Source organism: Artibeus jamaicensis, unplaced genomic scaffold, assembly GCF_021234435.1.
Source record: "Artibeus jamaicensis isolate MK-2021 breed Jamaican fruit bat unplaced genomic scaffold, CSHL_Jam_final scaffold_1689, whole genome shotgun sequence".
Taxonomy (NCBI): Eukaryota; Metazoa; Chordata; class Mammalia; order Chiroptera; family Phyllostomidae; genus Artibeus; species Artibeus jamaicensis.
In genome coordinates this window covers 12,295,832-12,314,352 of record NW_026522029.1, presented here as the reverse complement: position 1 = coordinate 12,314,352, position 18,521 = coordinate 12,295,832, and the positions used below count along the sequence as shown (strand labels likewise).

Below are 18,521 nucleotides of genomic sequence, written 5' to 3'. Positions count from 1 at the left end.
ACCTGCCCGTGGGATTTTCCAGACCGCTGCAGGTTCTGAGCTTCTGTTACTTGCTGTGCTGGGGCCCCCCGCTGGCTCAGCCCCTCCCCCAGGATTTCCTGCCTGTCTCCTTGTTCACTGGCCTATTTGGATCCATTCCTCCAGCTGAGCCCATGGCGCCGGCTGTCCCCGGAGATGATCTGGGATTCGGTCCTCAGCCCTGGGCCCCGAAGTCTGCAGAGAGGGTGCTCCTTCCTTCCCCAGCACCCAGGAGCCAGATGCAGCCAGTTCCAGTGTCCCTGTGTCCTCCTCACTCGTGAGTGTGGTCAGTGTTTATCTCCTTTGTGCGCTGGGCGGAGTCAAAGATGGACAAAACCGAACTGCTCCTCAGAGGTGTTCCACCGAATGAAAAGCTCGAGAATGCACATGTTCACTCATCGTTCATTCATTCACTCGCCATTGTCTGCTGTGCGCCAGGCACTTAGGTAAAAAGTCACAGACATTGTCCATCTATCTTCACGGGGCTGAATGAATGGCCAGGGAGGCAGTCACTTTAAGGCTGCGTTGTTCATCTGTATCATTCAGTTACATCGTGGATGACATTGAGAGGGCACAGGGGAAGAGTGATATGACAGAAATGGTGGGTCCTTACGGCAGCTGCTGACTAACTGATCCAGCACAGCGGTTCCCAGACAGGGTGCTCGGGCCGCCGCCCTTGCCCCAGAGGGGTTCGGCCGTCCATTTTTGGATGTCGCAGCTGGGATGGTGCTGTGTAGCGGCTCCATGTCAGAGAGAATATGGAGTCTAAAATGCCTGCCATACTCAGACTGAGAGAGCAGGAAAGCTTCCTTTAGCCCAGATTGAGTATTGCAACAAAGGGCTGACATTTAGTCTTATTAGGACTGTTCTATACTTGGAGAAACGTGCCCAAGAAGAGTGCCATGGCTAACAAGTGGCAGAGTGGGAAGTTGAACCCAGCAAGTCTGGCCCTTCTCTCTTCCCTGCCACAGACTGGGGGGTCTCTAACTCAGAGGCCCGGCCGGTCCTTCGCTCATTAGCGAATGCTTGAGTGACACGGTCAGCCCTCCGCTGGTGATCGGCGTCTGTGGGAAGCCTGAGGTCGACATGACAGTGTGTAATTCATCCCCGGTTTGGGAAAAGAGAATTTAACATAACATTATACATCAAGCTTTATCAGGGTTGTCCAACCTTTGGGCATCTCTGGGCCACACTGGAAGAAGAAGGGGTGCCTTGGGCCACACAGTAAATACACACACACTAACAGAAACAAACAAAATCTTGTGACAGCTTAAGTAAATTTATGATTTGATGTTGGGCCGCATTCACCGCCATCCTTGGCCACGTGAGGCCCACCCGCTGCGGGTTGGACACCCTTGCAGGTAGGTCACGGTTAATGGCTCTCCCACATGGGCGTGCCGTGGCTCGTACCTCTGACCCAGTTCACGAGAATTGACAGAAACCATCAGCCACGTCTGCTTCAGCTCTGATTGGGTCCACGCGGAGGAAACCGGGGTGCCCCCCACAGTGGGGTGGAGTTAGAAGCCCTGATGCCCTCAGCTCTCCTGGTCTCACGCTTTGGCTGCCCTTTGCATGATGTCAGCCCTGCACTGAGGGCGCCTGGGGAGTTTGGGGTGAAGTCCTAGGATCAGACTGCACTTCTGTCATCCATCCCTTGACTTGTGTAATGGTGCCTGAACACCCCTAGCCTGTCATTGGATCCCGTCCCTCCCCCCTGCAATCTAACTGAGAGAAGGACACCGTACACCGCGGCTGCCCACGTGACAGGCAGACTTCTTCTGTCTTCTCACCTGAGTACCACGGCCCGTGCCACCCACAAGAATGAGAAGGTAACTCGGAATATGTGGGGTCCTTGCAGCCCAAGCGGATACCCGTATGAGGAAGAGGAAGTATGGGCCCCTCAGATCGCAGGTCAGTGTGAGCGAGGCGGGTGTGCTTTCGGTCTCAGTCAGTCTCTGAAATGACGTGCGTGTCCCTGTAGACTTGACTGCTTCCTTTTGAGGTCCTCGGGGTGTGTGTGGGTGTGGGCATCTTTCACGGGCCCCAGTTATTACGAAGAGTAACTTGCCTAGAATTCGCACCTGCTTGGCTGACAGCGAAAATGTCCTTGTACTGAGAGCCAGTGACACCTGCTAGTGGGTCAAGTGTCAAGGCTGTTGCTATTCTTTTTCGTTACCTCTGTCATCTGAACTGTGGTCGTGCAGGTGACCTGTGGTGGGTGAGCGCTTTGTCCGCTGCTTGTTACCTGCCCTGGCGGACCACCTGTCTCCCGTATGATGCAACAGGTCTCGGAGACACTGTTCATTCATCAACTCTCTGAATTCCTGGGGCATGGTTGCCTCGTGGGGTTTGTCTTCTTGTCCTCTAAAAGTTGCAGAGAGGCGAAGTATCTTAAAGTGAACGATGACATAGTGACAATATATCTATTGTCTGCCACTTATGGATAAGTCTACCACTTGCTGACTGCCATACACCAGGTTCAGTCTGACTGCCTCGCATGATCCACCTCACTCCACCTGCAGGACAACACTTCTATTCATTTATTCCCGCTTTGCAGAGGAGAAAAGCGGTGTTGGCGTTAAGCGATACAGGTTGGGAAAAGACACATAGCTGGTAAGAACGCAGCGAGGCTGGGACTTGAACTCAGGTCGGCTGACACCAAGCCCCATGTGATTAGCCAGTTTCCTGCCCTGGGGACTCTTCTTGGGCTCGGGGTTGACCCGAAGGATCGCAGGGCACAGAGACAGTGGACTAAGTAGTGAGAGGATAGAACAGGGGAAAAGGGGTGGGAGCTTAGTCCAGGAGGTGGACGGGCTATTCGTCTCTGACTTTTCCCAGCCAGGTCTTGCTTCCCCTTGTCACAAGGGCGCTAGAAGGGGCTCACCGCTCCCTGTAAAACCGAAGCCACTCTCCAGACAGATAATACAGCGTGTCGTGAATGTCACTCTGAAGGGCACACACTTAACACATTTTCCTAGTGTTACAGGATCCCAGCCTTAACTCAGATACAATTCCCTATGCTGCTCTTTCCCCATTAAGAGGCAAATAGAAGCAAGTGTAATCATTTGGTCAGAGAAGTAGCATGTTTGTTGAGTCATACTTTCTACCCCAAATTCTGTCTTTAGAGGGATGTTTTTCAATGGTTAAGCTGTGCACGGACTGTAAACCTTGCGGGTAAAACAGGAAATGTAGGTTCTTCTCGGATACTTCCCAACACTTCTTGACTCTCACCTGCTTTTGATCCAGCTGTTATACCTGAAAATATTTCACCTGATTCACCGGCAAAAGAAGGTTGCTGAGTCAGTCGCTAGATAGGCAGTCATGTGTCACCCACGCGAAGGCCCTTGATGTCAAATTCTGTCATTTCATCCTCACACCCCCGAACGCAGGTGCTGGCGCCATCCCCATTTTACAGACGATGCAACTGAGGTGGGGAGGGGAGTGGAAACTGGCTCAGATCTCACAGGCAGTGTCAGAGCTTGAGCTGAACCTTTAATAGGCCTTGAAAGGAAGTCTGTCATTTCATGTTTGCTTCAACTGCGTCTGTCCGGGCTTCAGACGAATGATGGGAAATCTTCAAGTGCCCTCTTTTTTTCTCTGCTAACAATCTGACTGCTCTGTTTTTCAACCCCAGCCTAGACTTACGGCCATAAAAAATTCACAATAAGCCTTCTTCACTAGAAATGGAAGATCAAGGAATCAGGGAGCCCAGCTGTGCTGCTCCCCTCCAGATGCCAGGGGGGGTCAGAAAGTCCCCATGATTTTCTGGTTTTATATCCTGAGCTTCCTGGCACGGGCCCTTTGCTCCAGCCACACCTTGCACAGGCCCATCCCCATTAGCCCGCAGAATGTCTATTTCGATTTCCTCAATAGGCATTCTGCAGGCTGATGGGGATGGGAGTCAGAGATGGGGATGCCTTCATGGCAAATCTCAGTATGATAAATATCCCCTGCGCTCAAAGAGAGATGCAGAAAATTTTGGTGGGGACCCAGGGGAGGGAATGACTGAGTCAGACAAAAGTATCGTGTGAGCCGGGTGTTGGCCGAGAGGATTTTGTCGGGCGGAGGTGGGGGGAAGGGAGTTCTAGACCTTCCCGGAGCCGAGGCAGCAAAGACGGCCGGGAAGCTCTGAGCCCCTTCCCCACACCTTGCCTTCAGCATCTCTTCCATTTGGCTGTTCCTGGTGTGTAGCCTTTATTTAAAAAAACAAAAAACTTAAAACAAGACAGGTTAAGAGTAAGGGAAATGTTTTCCTCAGTCCTGGAGCCATTCTAGCCAATGCCTGGACTGGACGAGAGGGGTGTGGGAAACCCTCATTTGGAGCTAGTTGGTCAGAAGTACAGGTACAGCCAGGGTCTTGTTGGATTGCAGAACAACCAGCTGGTATCTGCAAAGAAACAAGAGAATTGCATGCTGTGAAAACCCCACACGCATTTAGTATCAGGGGTGTTGTGAGTAGAAATAGTAGACAATTCTCTAAAACTAAATGCATCTGAGTCCTGTCCTGGCAGCTCAGTGAGTTAGAGCGTCATCCCGATGTGCCAATGTTGTGGGTTCGATTCCCGGTCAGGCCCCGTATGAGAATCAACCACTGAATGCATCAGTAAGTGGAACGATGAATTGCTGTTCCCCTCCTCCCCCACCGTCTTCTCTCTCCCTTCCTCTTTGTCTTTAAAATCAGTCAATTAAAAAAACTAAATTTGCTTTAATAGGTACATTTCCTGCCATTTGAAGGCATTAGCATACTAGGAGGATTCCTGAGTCTGGGGATGAGAGGAAAAAGTCTAATTTCATGCCGTGTGTCTTCATTTTGTGTCTGTGGTTCCTAATTAGGTGAAGTCTAGGAAATCGTTAATTAGACAGGATGCTCAGGGCTCTTACGTGGTTTTCATTTTGGAACGCTTTATGAATGTTAATGACTCAACCTAGAATCTGTGAAGTAGACAGATTATTTTATAGTCTGAGTAGCTATACTCTTGAGAGCCTGTGATTTTTTTTCTTAATGCAGCAAACTCGATAGCTTTTAAAGTGTGAGACTTCTTTAAAACTAGAAAGGCTACCAGATACCTCTCTTTAATGGAGCTAGAGATACTTGCTTGCTCTCTGCTCTTACAGAACCTGCAAAAGGAATGCTTCTACCATCTCTGGAGAGTCTGCCCATGAAGGTCGGGGAGAATCTGGCACCAGGAGCTCAGCCAGTTCTCTTATCTCCTCTGTGTCTCAGTGTCTGGGTTTGGGTGTCTTTTGAGAAAAGGAAACCTAGCTGAAGCTTCTTGTTCCCTTTCAAGAGTACCTGCTTCTCCCCACATCTGAAAATGTCGGTATTTACTTTCCTCGGAGGATTCTGGTTCTCTTCAACTTCATCTCATGCATTCCTCCTTGGACATCATTTTTATATGAACTGATTGGATAAATAGGCAATGATTAAATAATAAAATCAATGGATTGATTTTTAAAATATTGAAAACTAGCCCTGGCTGGTGTAGCTCAGTGGATAAAGCGCAGGCCTGCGAACCAGAGGATGGAGGGTCGATTCCCAGTCAGGGTACATGCCTGGGTTGCAGGCCAGTTCCCAGCAGGGGGTGCACGAGAGGCAACCATACATTGATGTTTCCCTCTCTCCTTCCCCTCTAAAGATAAATAAATAAAATCTTTAAAAATAAATAAAATAAAACATTGAAAAGTTTCACTCATGTGGCATTCACTCTGGTGTGGATGAAGCATTTAAATTATTTCCCCCTGTATATCTAACCCACTGAGCCACACCATTCAGGGCTAGAATTGTGAATTTCTTTCTTTTCTTTTCTTTTTTGGATTTTGTTAGGTAGGAGTCAATTTATTTACATTTAGAGAGAGGGGAAGGGAGGGAGAAAGAGAGGGAGAGAAACATCAATGTGTGGTTGCCTCTCACACGTCCCCTACTGGGGACCTGGCCGCAACCCAGGCACATGCCCTGACTGGGAATCAAACTGGCGACCTTTTGGTTCACATTCTGGTACTCAGTCCACTGACCCACACCAGCCAGAGCTGGAATGAAAATTTATTAAGAACAAGAAGTCTGTCTTGTTTTTTATCATAATCCTGGCACCGAGCACAGTGCCCGACAAACACTAGACAGTAACTATTTCCTGAGTGAATGATTCACAACTATTTGGTGTTACAGAAAATGAAACATGGTTACAAAGAGAAGTATTTTTGCCTAAAATATATCTAATGCATTTTAAAATAAGCAGAAATTACTCGTGTGTGCGCGCATGTTAAATTATTCCTATCATCATTATCGTCCGTTATTTAACAGATTCAAATTCTACTTTGGGTATAGTCTGAAGAACATAGAGTCCTCGGGCAGGAAGTTGTGGTACAAGGGTGTGAAGTGTGCTTTTCCCACGGAAGTCCACATAACAGCAGGTGTTCGTGACGACAGGAAGAACAACTTTCAGGGATCTGTTCAATGATTGCACGGCGTTTTGTGATTGCAAAGATGGAAACCAAAGGTCCCCCGTTAGTTTATTGGATATATTATTTTCCCCTCAAGTGTTTGTATAGGAGGAGGCACCAGGAATCCTGGAGTTCCAAAGGGGCAACCAGGGTTACCATGGGAACCACAGGGAACAGCATTTGTGTCCCAGGCTTCTGGAGGAGAATGATTAAAAGGACGAGAGCCAGAGCAGGGGGACTCGGGGATCCACTGAGGACCCTTGAACGTGGTCCTTGGCCCCCATCACTCTAGGGACACTGCCACGGCCACAGGCGATCGGAAATGAGGGGTGACGCCCGCTGAACCCCATGGACTTGCCTTCTCTGTGAGTGTATGCTGCACTCCTGTTGTTAGGTAGGAGTCAATTAAGTAACGATACCTGGATCCAGATAGATACAATAATTTGAAGCTTGTGAAAATCCGGTATTTAATACAGGCTTTACTATGACCAACAAATATTTGTGTACAATGGTAGGGCATCATGACATTCTTATTTAATTCAACTATTACTCCTGGGAGTTAGAAGTTGTTATAACTTCTATTTAACACGGAAAGAAACAGTCTAAGATAATGCATACAGTTGGTGATGGAGCGATGCCTAAAGGTTGCGATTCTGATGAAAAATTTAGAATTTTTTCCCCACAACTCCAGGCTACAAAGGAATTGATTTACATATCTATGTGATTCACATCATTTCACCTCCCAATATTTTTATCACTCATTTATTTATTCTTTTCTCCAAACACGTGTTGAGCATCTGTTTTGTAGTGGTTTCCTCGTCTGTAACATGGGGAAAATAATAGTACGCATCTTACAGTCAACAGATGCAAAAACTGAGATATAAATATGTGCTTAGTTCTTGATAAACCTGAGCTCTTAGCTACCATGTCCCCGATGGAAACATGTCAGAAGCATAGTTGGGACATGTACAAAATGTTCATGTGGGAGGGGACACGGAGCTCTGGGGCTCAACCGTGCAGCTCGCTGGTGACATTTCTCAGCCGGGTGAGGGTGCTGGGGGTGGCGGGTGGCAGCAGCTGAGAACCTGGTGATGGGGGTGAGGAGTGGTGGGAGGAATATTATTTTTAAAATGTTCCTTCAGTCTCCAGAAAGAGTAGGGATGACAAATAAATGTAGATGAATACAGTCTGTACATGTTAAAAATGCATGGAATTATTTATTAGCCTATTTGAAGAATGTAACAAATTGGCCTAGAATCGAGCATTATTAAACATATTGACCTGGCTATGGAAGTTTCTTTTACCTTCTAAAACTATACCATTTTTTTAGTGGCTGCATTAGTCAAAAATGAGATGATTATTATTGAAAAAAGTTTAAAGATATTTATTTATTTATTTTTAGAGAGAGGGGAAAGGAAGGAGGAAAAGGGAGAGAAACATCAGTCTGTGGTTGCCTCTCGAATACAACCAGGGACCTGGGGCCTGGACCGCAAACCCAGGCGCGTGCCCTGACTGGGAATCAAACTTGTGACCCCCTGCTTCACAGGCCAGAGCTCAAGCCACTGAGCCACACCAGCCAGGGATGAATTGTTTTATTTAATGCTCACTAAGCCAGTATTTCTTAAACTATGTTCCGTAGAATGCTGGTATGCTATTAACACATCACAGGGGCGGAAAATCATTCAAATTTTTTACAGAAGCCACCTGACCATAACGGCGATGGCGGAAGATGCAACATCTTCTTTCTTACATTCTGAATTTAAATTAGTTCCATATTTTCTCTAAAGTTTGCAGAAAATAGTCAGCATGTTGTGCCTATATATGTTACTTGATACTCTATCATCACAAACGTTTAAGAACCTGGGAGCCAAACGATGTCAACGAAGCTAAATTAGGAGAAAATTGGGAAAAGATTGTTGGTATTAGAGCAAATCACGAATGCTGGTCTTGTTCCTGCCGCCGATCAGCTACGTGGCTTCGGAAAGTCAATTTCCCACCATGGTCCTCAGTGTCTTCTTCGTTTTCCTCTCCTGTTTTGCCATGTATACGTTTACGAATGATCTATATTCAATAGGCAAAACCCAGTCAGGTGGGGCCTCTGCTACCTCGGGCTCCAGGGAGTCTGTTTGAAAACTGGAACTACCTGATCTCCAAGCCCCTTCTGCTCCCTCCTGACTTTGATTCTGGTTTGGAATCCTAGACACATCGGTGATTAGTGAGATGCAGAATATGGATGGTTCAGGCAAGGGCTCAGCACCTGTGGCGGTTTGATGGTGAGCGGCATTGCCCAGATATTTTTGGTATTCTTCTTGTCACTCTAGTAACTTTTTTGTGTATATATTTTACTAAAAAAAAACTGCTTGAAATGATTTGGGGCATCATACAAAGAAGCAATCATCGAACATGAAAACAATTCCAATGACTTTGAATTTCAAATTAGTTGGCAGCGCAAGTTTCTACTGTCCCTATTTCCTGGTTAAACTGAAAATTAATTTTAAAAAGAATTCTAAGTGTGCATTCTGTATCTTCTTTTACTGGTTTGGATGACGTCATCATGACATGACATGCACTGTCTAATGACACATCCTGAGAAATGGTGATAATTAAAGAAATACAATGTGGAAATACCACAGCTCTCAGGCCTCGGACTACCCAGGGCGACTTTTTCCTTCCCCTCTTCTAACAGGAGGGTATTTTCTCTTTTTTTCCCCCGTGCAGCTTAAATAATAAAACTTAGTCCTTTTATTTATATATTTTTTATTGTTTTTGTTCCCATCTGAATCTTCCATCAGCGCTTTCTTTGCAGAGAAAAGAAAGGTCACACCAGGCCACCACCAGCCTACATTCAGTTCTGGGACACACTTGGAGGGACATAGGGAGAGATTCAAAAGAGAATGACCGGACAGCATGGGGGCTTGCAGCCACGTCATTTACGGAAACAGGTTGGGAAAAAAAATTAGGGACTTAATCTGGGAAAGGCGGAAGGGAAGATGTGGTCCAAGGCGGTGGCCCTTGCGGTTTTGAGGGGCGGCTGTGTTTGACATGGACTAAGGGAGTCCAGGATAGCCTTTAGGGGCAGAATTAGACCCCAGAGGTGGAGACCTGTTTTGGAGCTGCCTGTAGCCGGCAGTTTTCTAGCTCTGCTGCTGGACACAGGCATGGGCTGCAGACTGCCTCTCAGGGCGGCCGAGGCAGGGTTCAAGAGTGAGAGTAAACTGTTGTCATGTTAAACTTGAGTCTCTTTTCCACTTAACGGTTACATTTCTGTGTATAACATCGCCTCCCTTTTCTGCAGGGGAGTGACCTCGGAACTCTTTCGGTATTTCCTTTCAGTGTGAAACGGCTTTTCTGTGTGTTGTTTGAAAGTAAATTCCTAACATTTATATGAAACTGGGTGATTGGAGAGAAGCTTCTTCTATTATCTTCCTCCACGGACTGTGGAATCATGACTTTATTATGAAACTGCAAGCGGTAGGAACATTGGCCTCATGATAACTGAGAGAATAAAGGGTTTTATGATCTCACCGGAACCTTGACGTGTGTGTGTGTGTGTGTGTGTGTGTGTGCACGCGTGCGGGCCCACGCTCTGTCTTGCTCACAGTTTTTCCTGCAAAATTTTCTATGCCATTTAGATTCTGCAGATCTTGCGTAAGACCTTGGATTATACTGACAATCACTTATTGTCCTTTCGTGGAAAAATTTAACAATTACTTAGAGTCTTTGAAATGAGTAGTTTAACTCTGAAAATTTCATTGTAATATGGATATTATAAATACGCTAAGTCAAAAGTAAATCCTTGTATTTTTAGTTCCTGATTTTAAGGCCTTCTGTTTGTTTCAGTTCATAATTCACTCCTCATGACCAAAGTTTTTAAGCAGAATTAGAGGAAAGAAAATGTTTCTGTAAATTCAGTTCAAACAAGTAACAAGTAGGCATTCAATGAACTCTGCCTTTTCTGGCTTTTAGAGGTCTTGTCATTAGGTCATTTATTTGGAGAAAATGAAAGTTTATGCATCTGATGGGAATTTTGACTTCTTTTTCCAATACAAAGCTGGGCTGAAAAATTGTTAGGAAGCTTGGTGAGCGAATTTAGATGCTACACGAATTTTCCATCAGCCAATAGGGAAAAAGATCTCCATCAGTGAATTAATTTAGCCTTTCAAACGAAGTGGGTGAGTTCGCTGAGGCTTTCGAATACTTGGCTTTTCCGTATAGAAATCTCAATAGGAATTTTTCAGTAACCTACTTTAGCCAACGTGATTGTTGACACCAAGATCTGGGAGTTAAAAATATCAAAAAAACTCAACTAATTGTGCGTGTGGCCCACCTGCTGGAGAGATACTTCTACTGTGAGAACTCACAGCCCGGGGCTGTAAAACACGAATCTCGGCAGAGTGTGGCCGTCGTTACAACTCCTCTTTTCCGAACTTTTACAGTTTTAAAACCTCTTTGAAACAGTTTTCCCTGCCGTGAAGATTGGGGAACGGTAGGAGGAGCTCTTTAGTGATTCTTCCAGGTTTAAATTTATATGATTCTTGCCTTAGAGCTGAAAGATTTGGATGGTAGGGTAGGTTTTCCTCTTTACTATCTTACTAGGGCATGCTCGATTAGAATTAGATATTCCCAATGTTTTTTCTGAACATCGAAGCAATATTCGTCTATGATTTTCTGTGCTTTTTTAGCTTTTTGCATCGCCAGCGAAGCTGCCTAAGGGTTAGCCCTTAACCAGCGAGCCCAGCTTTACTCGCTCGCCTCGGGGCGCTCTCTCCAAGCCCAGGACTCGATTCTGGCCACGCGCGCCCCCTTTCTCCCAAAGGGTAAATGAGCCGCGGCGAATCCCAACGCGGGTGCCCATGCGCATGCTCCTCTGACGAAGGGTCCGGAGCGCCATTTTCATATGTAAGAGTCTGTCCCCTAATTAGGCGCGTCCTTGGGACACCCGGCATTAAAGTTGGCCCAGGGCCTCTGTGAAAGGGCCCCACTCCTCGCGGGCTTCTGCCGAGACGACGGAAAGATATTCTTTTGTTAATTTTCCCCTCCGAGGACAGGTGGCCCTCTCCCGCCCCCCTCTCCGGTCCCCGCCCCTCCGGGGGGGCCTCGCCCGCGCCCCGGCGCCCCGCCCCCTAACATAAAGGTGGGCATTTGTGATGGCTTTGCGCCCACAGTGGCGACCCAAATCTGAGTGCGTGGGGGGGCCGGATGGAAACGTCTTCCCCGGTGCCAACAAAGCACACGTTCTATCAGAGCCCAGTATGTGTAGAGGAAACCAGTGCGAGGTCTGAGCTAGGAGGTAGCGCTTCTGTTCTCGTTTTTATTGTGTACACAGACGGAGATCCGTCGGAGGTGGGGATGGGGGTTGGTTGGAAGATGCGCCAGAGGTGAGGCAGGGCACGGGGAGCTGAGGTCTCTGTGTGTGGGGGTGTGTGAAAGAGTTTAGAAGAAAGTGGGTGCGTGGGTGCAGAGAGGGGGGGACGCAGCGCATTTCTGCCGCCCGCTCCCCGAGCCACCCTTTCATTCATAAGTTTTAGGACTGGAGGCCGTGCGGGGCTCCACTGGGCCCAGGGCCCCGCTTCGCTCACAGCAATTGGCGGAAGGTAACAAAGCCTTAGCAACCGGCTCTTGATGACCTGCGGGGCGCTTGGTGACGGGAGCCAGCCGCGCAGAGCCGGGAGCCGGCTGTCCCTTTAAGGGATGGCCGCGGAGCCTTGAAAGTGGAGGGGCAGAGGGAGGGCGGGGAGGAAGGTCTGGGGGCGGGCCCGGGGGGAGGAGGAGGAAGAGTTGCTGGTGAAAGGAGGCGGCGAAGGAGGAGCCCGGGCGGCCGCTGCCAGCCCCGGGCACCGGAGTCCTGCCCGCTGCCGCGCGAGTAGCCACGGGCGCGACTGGGGCCAGAAGTCGGCTGCTCCATGATCACTCTGGGAGCCGGGAGGAGACTTTGCCCGGCCGTGCGAGCGGCTCTGCGTTTCCCAGGCGAGGCAGCGGCGGAGCAGAGGCGGCAGCCGGGTCCGGGTCGGAGCGACCATAGCCCGGGGCGTGTGCACCCCGCGTGGAGAAGGCTCGGGTTCCCCACGGAATGTCCCCGGGGCGCCCGGCGCGCTGACCCCCCAGCCGCCTCCGCCTTCGGCGCTCGCCGCCTCTCGCGGTCCGGCTCACTGTTCGGGACTGCAGGCTCCGGGGCTTCTGGGCAGGGGGGAAGCCCCCGGGGGCGGGTGTCCTCAGCGGGCCACGACCCAGCCCTCCCCCGAGCGTATCTCGCTTAAGATGGCAGCGGAGTCAGGGGAACTAATCGGGGCTTGCGAGTTCATGAAAGGTGAGGAGCAGCCGCCCCGCCTTCTCCGATCCCCCTGGCCCCCACTCCTCACTTGCCACCCCTAAGTCCCAACCGCTGCCCCCGGCTTCTCCGGGGCCCCAGGGTCCTGCAGCCGACGCGCGCGCGCTCAGCCTCCCTCGCTACTGTCCTCTCCCCCAGGACCCCCTGCTTCCGGCTTCTCTGTCTTTCTTGCGTCCCTCGTTCCCTCCGCAGCTCCCTCGGATGGCTTCCCCGCGGGTCACGGGACAGCGCCGGCTTCTGCCCGGTTCCCGCACGCAGTTGTGCGGAGGCCCGGGTGGGGTCCGGTGAATGCTTTAGGTCGTCTTTATCTCAGTCTGGCTGGCCTCGGAGTTCGGGACACCCCCGCCCTCCATCACACCCCGCTGTCTCTCCTCCCTTCCTCTTCTTAAGTCCCGGGGCTGTAGGGGAAAGCTCGCCTTTCTTCCCCTTCCGCAGCGGCTGGAGATTTCTGAACCCAATTTGCATCTCCAGTTCTACTGATACCCCGGTCTCCAGACGCCCCCCCCCCGCCGACTTCCAGGCGCTCCCCCGGCTTCTTTGCGCTCCTGCTGGCTGGAACTGGGGGCGCGGGGGCGCTCTGCCCGCTGCCTAGTCAAGTCCCTCCTCACCCAGGTCCTCCGCATGCCTCTCTCACTGCTGTGCTCTCCCAGTGTCTCCGTCCCTTTCTGGATGAGATCAGGTTTCTGCAGGAATCCCACGTGTTAATGGTCTTTAAATAATGGGTAGCCCTGGTTATTTTGATCTTCTGTATATTGTCCCCACCCCCACGTCCAGCTTCCCCACTTCTCACGTGTTTTCTCCCATCTTTTAAACTTGTCTTTCAGATCGGTTATATTTTGCTACTTTAAGGAATAGACCAAAAAGCACAGTAAATACCCACTATTTCTCCATCGATGAGGAGCTGGTCTATGAAAAGTAAGTTTCTGGTTTTTTTTTTCTCTCTCTCTCAACTCTTCAGCTTGTTGACTCTTTGATGAAGAAACACTATGCACCGTTATGGCCGTTTTACCCCGTTTCCCCAAGTGGTGCAAGTAAAAGTACCAGTTCTGCAGGGCTCAGGTGCTTGGCGAGAGGTTCGGGGAACAGGACTGGAGCCTGCCCACACCTCGGACCCTCTGGACCTCTGTGTGTGTGTTCTTCCCACCACCCAGAGCAGGACCAGGCAGGGAGCCTTCTGCCCTTGCTGGACTCGGAAATGACCTGGGAATGAGTCCCCTGGTGTTTGTGGATCAGCCTCAGCATCCAGGCAGCAGGGGCCTCAGCCTCTCGGTTCACAGGTTGCTGTTGTCTTCCGGCCTGTTTTTGTCTGTGCTGCGTGTTGTTTCAGAAAGTGGGACACATGAAGCTGGGTTCAAGGGTGGCGTGTTTTTTTTTTTCCTGTAAGAAGATTTTACCTTCAAATCAATGAGGGACAGATGAGGGAACTCCAAGCCTCATGGTCTTATTTCTCTTGCCTGTGAAGAGTGGTGCAGGAATGTGGTGTCCTTTCTTTAGTTACTTTGATTCTCTGGAATTTGGATTTGAGAGAGTAAGATAAGAGTGTGGAACAGTTTTTGGCAGAGGACGCTTAGTCTGCAGGAAAAAGGTATCTTAATACTTCATAGTAAGTGTAGTACAAGTTGAGTTGGAGGCAAATCTCTATTCAATAAAAGCAACAGATAATAAGGAATAAGAAGGCTGAATTGACTTGATTATGGCCTTTTACTGAAAGAGCTGGTGCTCCAGAGTAGTCTAATGTAGTCTAACAAACATTTAATTTTACTTCCTTGTTCTGTCTAAACGTGCAATTAGATGGACATAATTAAATGAACCACAGCTTCCTAGCTTCCTAGGACCTGTCCTGTCCAAAGGGATTTGGGGAGTCCTGCCAGGCATCCCAAGGGTGCATACCCTTGACCTTCAAGAGCGTATCTTTTATTTGATGGAAAACCAACTTTGAGTGTTACTTCACCGTAGGGATTCTTGAAGCTGACGTCTCCACCCTTCCAGGTGCGGGAGCAGGGCGCCCCTGGAGTGGCTGAAGTGAAAGTGGGGATGAAAGGGCCCTTTGCTGCCGCTCTGATGCCCAGCTCTGCCCCGGGGAAGGTCTGGAGCCCAGGTGTCAGATTACAGCTCTGCCCCAGACGGAGACAGAGGGAGTAATCTGTGGCCTGTCGCCTGACCCGGTGTACCTGGATGATGTCACTGCTTGCCTGCAGTGTTGACTGCCTGCCCGCTCTCTCCGTGGTCGGGAGTGGGCCTTGCTGTGGCTTTCTTTTCTTTCAGTGGGTTCAGGGCTTGGCGAGCTCTCCTGAGTCAGAGGGGAGAGATGGTGGGTGTACCAGAGGGTGTTCACAGGAGCAAGCTCCAGCCCTTGAGGTCTGCCTGGCTGCCTTTGGATGGTGGATCCAGCAGAAAATTACTGTTAGCCTGCTGAGCACGGTGCTCACGGGGTTTTGGTTGCTTCTCGTACACGCTCCAACCTCACAACCCAGGCACATGCCCCGACTGGGAGTCGAACCGGCAGCTTTTCTCCTTGTGCAATGACAAGTGAGCTGCGTGGGTCAGGACGATGAGGACCATTTTTGGTGTGATTTTTATGTTGGCATTCAAGGACAGGGCTATAGATCACATGCCTCAAATATTTATTTCTGGTGTCTTATAAAGAAAGACCAGCTAGGAGAGTGTCAGTTTCTACTGTGAGTTTGGATGTCACTGGAATCGAGGATGAGGCCTCCGGCCTGGCAGGGCCTTTCCTTTGGCCTCGATGTGCCCAGCAGCCAAGGCACAGAAGTGGCTCTGGTCCCCCATGTTCCTGTCTTACCCAGCTACCCAGCACATTATGCCGGGCTGGGTGGTGTCAATGCAGCGATGACAAATGCGCTTGTCCCTCCAAGGAGCTCCGAGCCTGGAGGGAGAATGGCAGGACCGTGGTGAGCCCTGGGCTCCGAGGGCTTCCCGGGCCGGTGGGCGCAGGTCTGGGTGAGGGCTTCCCGGGGCAGTGAGGTTGGCTTGCAGGTGGATGCAGTCTCCCCAGGCCGAGATGTGAGAGGAGAGATCCCAGACGGGAGAGCCAGGGTGCAGAGGGTGCCCCTCGGGGTGCTCGGGGCCTGCGAAGTCCTGCAGTTCGCCTGGCGTGGGTGCAGGTCAAGTGGGGATGTGCGGTCTGAAGCTGGAGGGTCAGCTGCAGACAGATCGGGTGTCAGGGCGAGGAGACGCTGCGTCCTGGAACACCGTGGGACTCTCCCGAGGGCTCTGCGGACACGGGAAGCCTGGCTCTGTGCTCTGAATAATAGCAGACCTGTATGGGGCGTGTAGGTGCGTGCCAGAGGCTGTCTGCCCCAGGTTCATCATGGCTCTTAGTTCATTTTAGTTCCATGAGGCAGGTTACAATGATCATCCTTCATGTGCACGGGAGGAGAGGAAGGGACAGAGAGGTTAGGGGACTTGGCCAGAGCCACAGAAGAGGTAGCAAGCAGGACTGGAATGTGAAACCAAGCCCTCTGGTGCTGGGGGACTTACACCCTCTCTCAAAACATTACTACGCTAGCATCACTGAAGATGGATTCGAAGGGAGGCAGAAGCCCACTGAGAAAAATTTTAGGATGTTCGGGGTGAAGAAATCCAGGCCTGGGTTAGGACTGTGTGGCAGTGGTGGTGGCAAGGAGGGGCCTGAATCCATGGCTTGGTGGCAGATCAGCTGGGGAGGGTGAGGGGCTGAGGAAGAGGAGGGTGGAAGAAGTCCTCAAGGCTCGGGTCCTGGGGCGCCGCTGGAGCCGCTTCCTGAGCCAGGACGTTGGGCGTAAGCGTCGGCCTCTGTGCGAGGATCGGCGACATTGAATGTCGGGCAGTTCAGGGCTGTCACATAAATGTGAACTCCAGTCTGGGAGTTTTCCACAAAGTCACGACCATGCAGTGAGAGAGACGTGAAGCCTGGCGAGAGAGAGAGAGAGAGAGAGAGAGAGAGAGAGAGAGAGAAGCCACTGAGGTCTGAGTGGCACCAGGGTGACCCAGGGAAGAGGAGAGAGGGCTGAGGACAGAATCGCTGGAGTCCTTGTCATAGGCGCCACTTCTTGGGAGCAGAAAAAGAGCGAGATCGAAAAGCCCCTAGAAGGACCCGTGTCGTGGTGACCTGGGTTCTGCCGATGGAGGGTGGCGTGCGGCGAGAAAAGTCTCCACCTTCCTGTCATAGTGCCTGTCTCCCAGGAGAGGGGACACATGGTCCCACAGCCCCCGGACAGCCCCGGGCCCGTGTTCTTATCTGCCCAATGTTGAATGCAGGGCTGCCTGTCCCGATCCCGCCTGTCTGGCCTGTCCTTCTCACCCTGGAAATGCAGCTGTTATCTTTGAACCTGGAAGTAGATGCCTTAAATATTAGGCTGCGAGGATTCTGGACATAGCTGTGACTTGTGCAAATTGTCATTTAGGGTGACAGCACCCGTGATGGAGGTGGCGACCTCCTGAGAAGCTGGTGGAGAAAATTTCGCCTATGGCCTCGCGCGGGTGGGAAGGCTATTTTATTAAGCGTGACAGTTTGAATTTTCTGCCTCTTTATAAATAGAACTTACCATGTCACTATAAAGGCCTGAGCAGCTTTAGTGAAATGTGGCTGGTAAGAAAGCGTGCATTATATCTCTGGGTTATGATTTCACCGATCAGAATGAAAACTGGAGTATAGTCTAAGCCACCTGTGGGACAAACAGCCCCATGAAAAGGGAGCCTTTCAGAGGTTTATCTGTGTCTGGATCCGCTGCTGTTAAGGCTCCACTCTCCAGAAAGGCTAGTTCTGGGGTTTGGGCAAGTGGGCCCTGCAACCCACGTGAAGGCTTATTTACTCTTTATAACTTGGCTCCTGGGTTTTTGGCCGCAAAGTTAGCAAAATCCAATATGTGAATTGTCATAACCTTTGCGTACCCCTCTATGGCAATGCTGTTGATGCCCAGAATGCGGGTTTGCCGCGGAGGGGAGGGGAGGGTTGTTCGAGTCCAGTCTTGTCCCTTTTTGTTTGTCCCCTAGTCACGTGTGAGGAGGACAGGGCTGCCAAGGCGGGAGGGAGCACCCCACGGTCACGCTCGGGGGACCGATGGGACGCAGGTGCTGAAGAGGCTCGGAGAATGTCACCGATGCCGTGGCACCTGAGGAAGGACCCACCTCTGTGAGGACTCAGTAGCTCACGTGCAGAGTTAAATCATTTAAAACGTTCAGTTTTCATTTATACTTTATTAAAGCAGCCCCACACGAATGCCAGCAGGGACTTTGGATAAATAATTTATAGAAGAATGATTTCTTTTATGGAGTCCGTCGCGTAGGTTTGAGTCAACATGTGAATCTGAGCCATGCTGGGAAGGCAGAGGAATGTTCTTGCCTGGAGATTATATGTGGGAACGGAGGTAAAAGTGAGAAGAGACCTCTTTTGCTTTTTAATTTTATTTCGTTTTTATTTTTATCTATTCTATTCTATATATATTCTTTATTTAAATATATTCTATATTTTATATTCTATGTATATTCTATGTTTTTTAATTTTTTTAAAGTTGATTTTAGGGAGGGAAAGAGAGAAAGAAACATTGATTTGTTGTTCCACTTACTGCTGTGTTCATTGGCTGCTGCTTCTGTGTGCCCTGACTGGGATCGAACCTGCAACTTCGGTGCCCCAGGACCACGCTCTAAGCAACTGAGCTGATTTGACCAGGGCTTAATTGGTATTTCAAATTGAATATGTAGCAAGTAGGTTAATTTAATGGAAAGTCGACACATA

At 49.9% G+C, this 18,521-nt stretch overlaps 1 protein-coding gene across 3 annotated transcripts in view; it reads left to right on the top strand.

Annotated features, from left to right (window-relative positions):
• Window positions 1–12,238: 12,238 nt before the first annotated feature.
• The window catches only part of CDC14A (cell division cycle 14A), a 101,756-nt gene continuing 95,473 nt past the window's right edge, over window positions 12,239–18,521 (top strand). For all 3 annotated transcript variants that reach the window (XM_037152957.2, XM_037152958.2, XM_037152956.2), the window contains exons 1-2: window positions 12,239–12,763; window positions 13,609–13,699. In XM_037152957.2, the coding sequence (XP_037008852.2) occupies window positions 12,715–12,763; window positions 13,609–13,699 (140 nt within the window). In that variant the 5' untranslated portion in view covers window positions 12,239–12,714. The remainder of the gene's footprint in view (window positions 12,764–13,608; window positions 13,700–18,521) is intronic.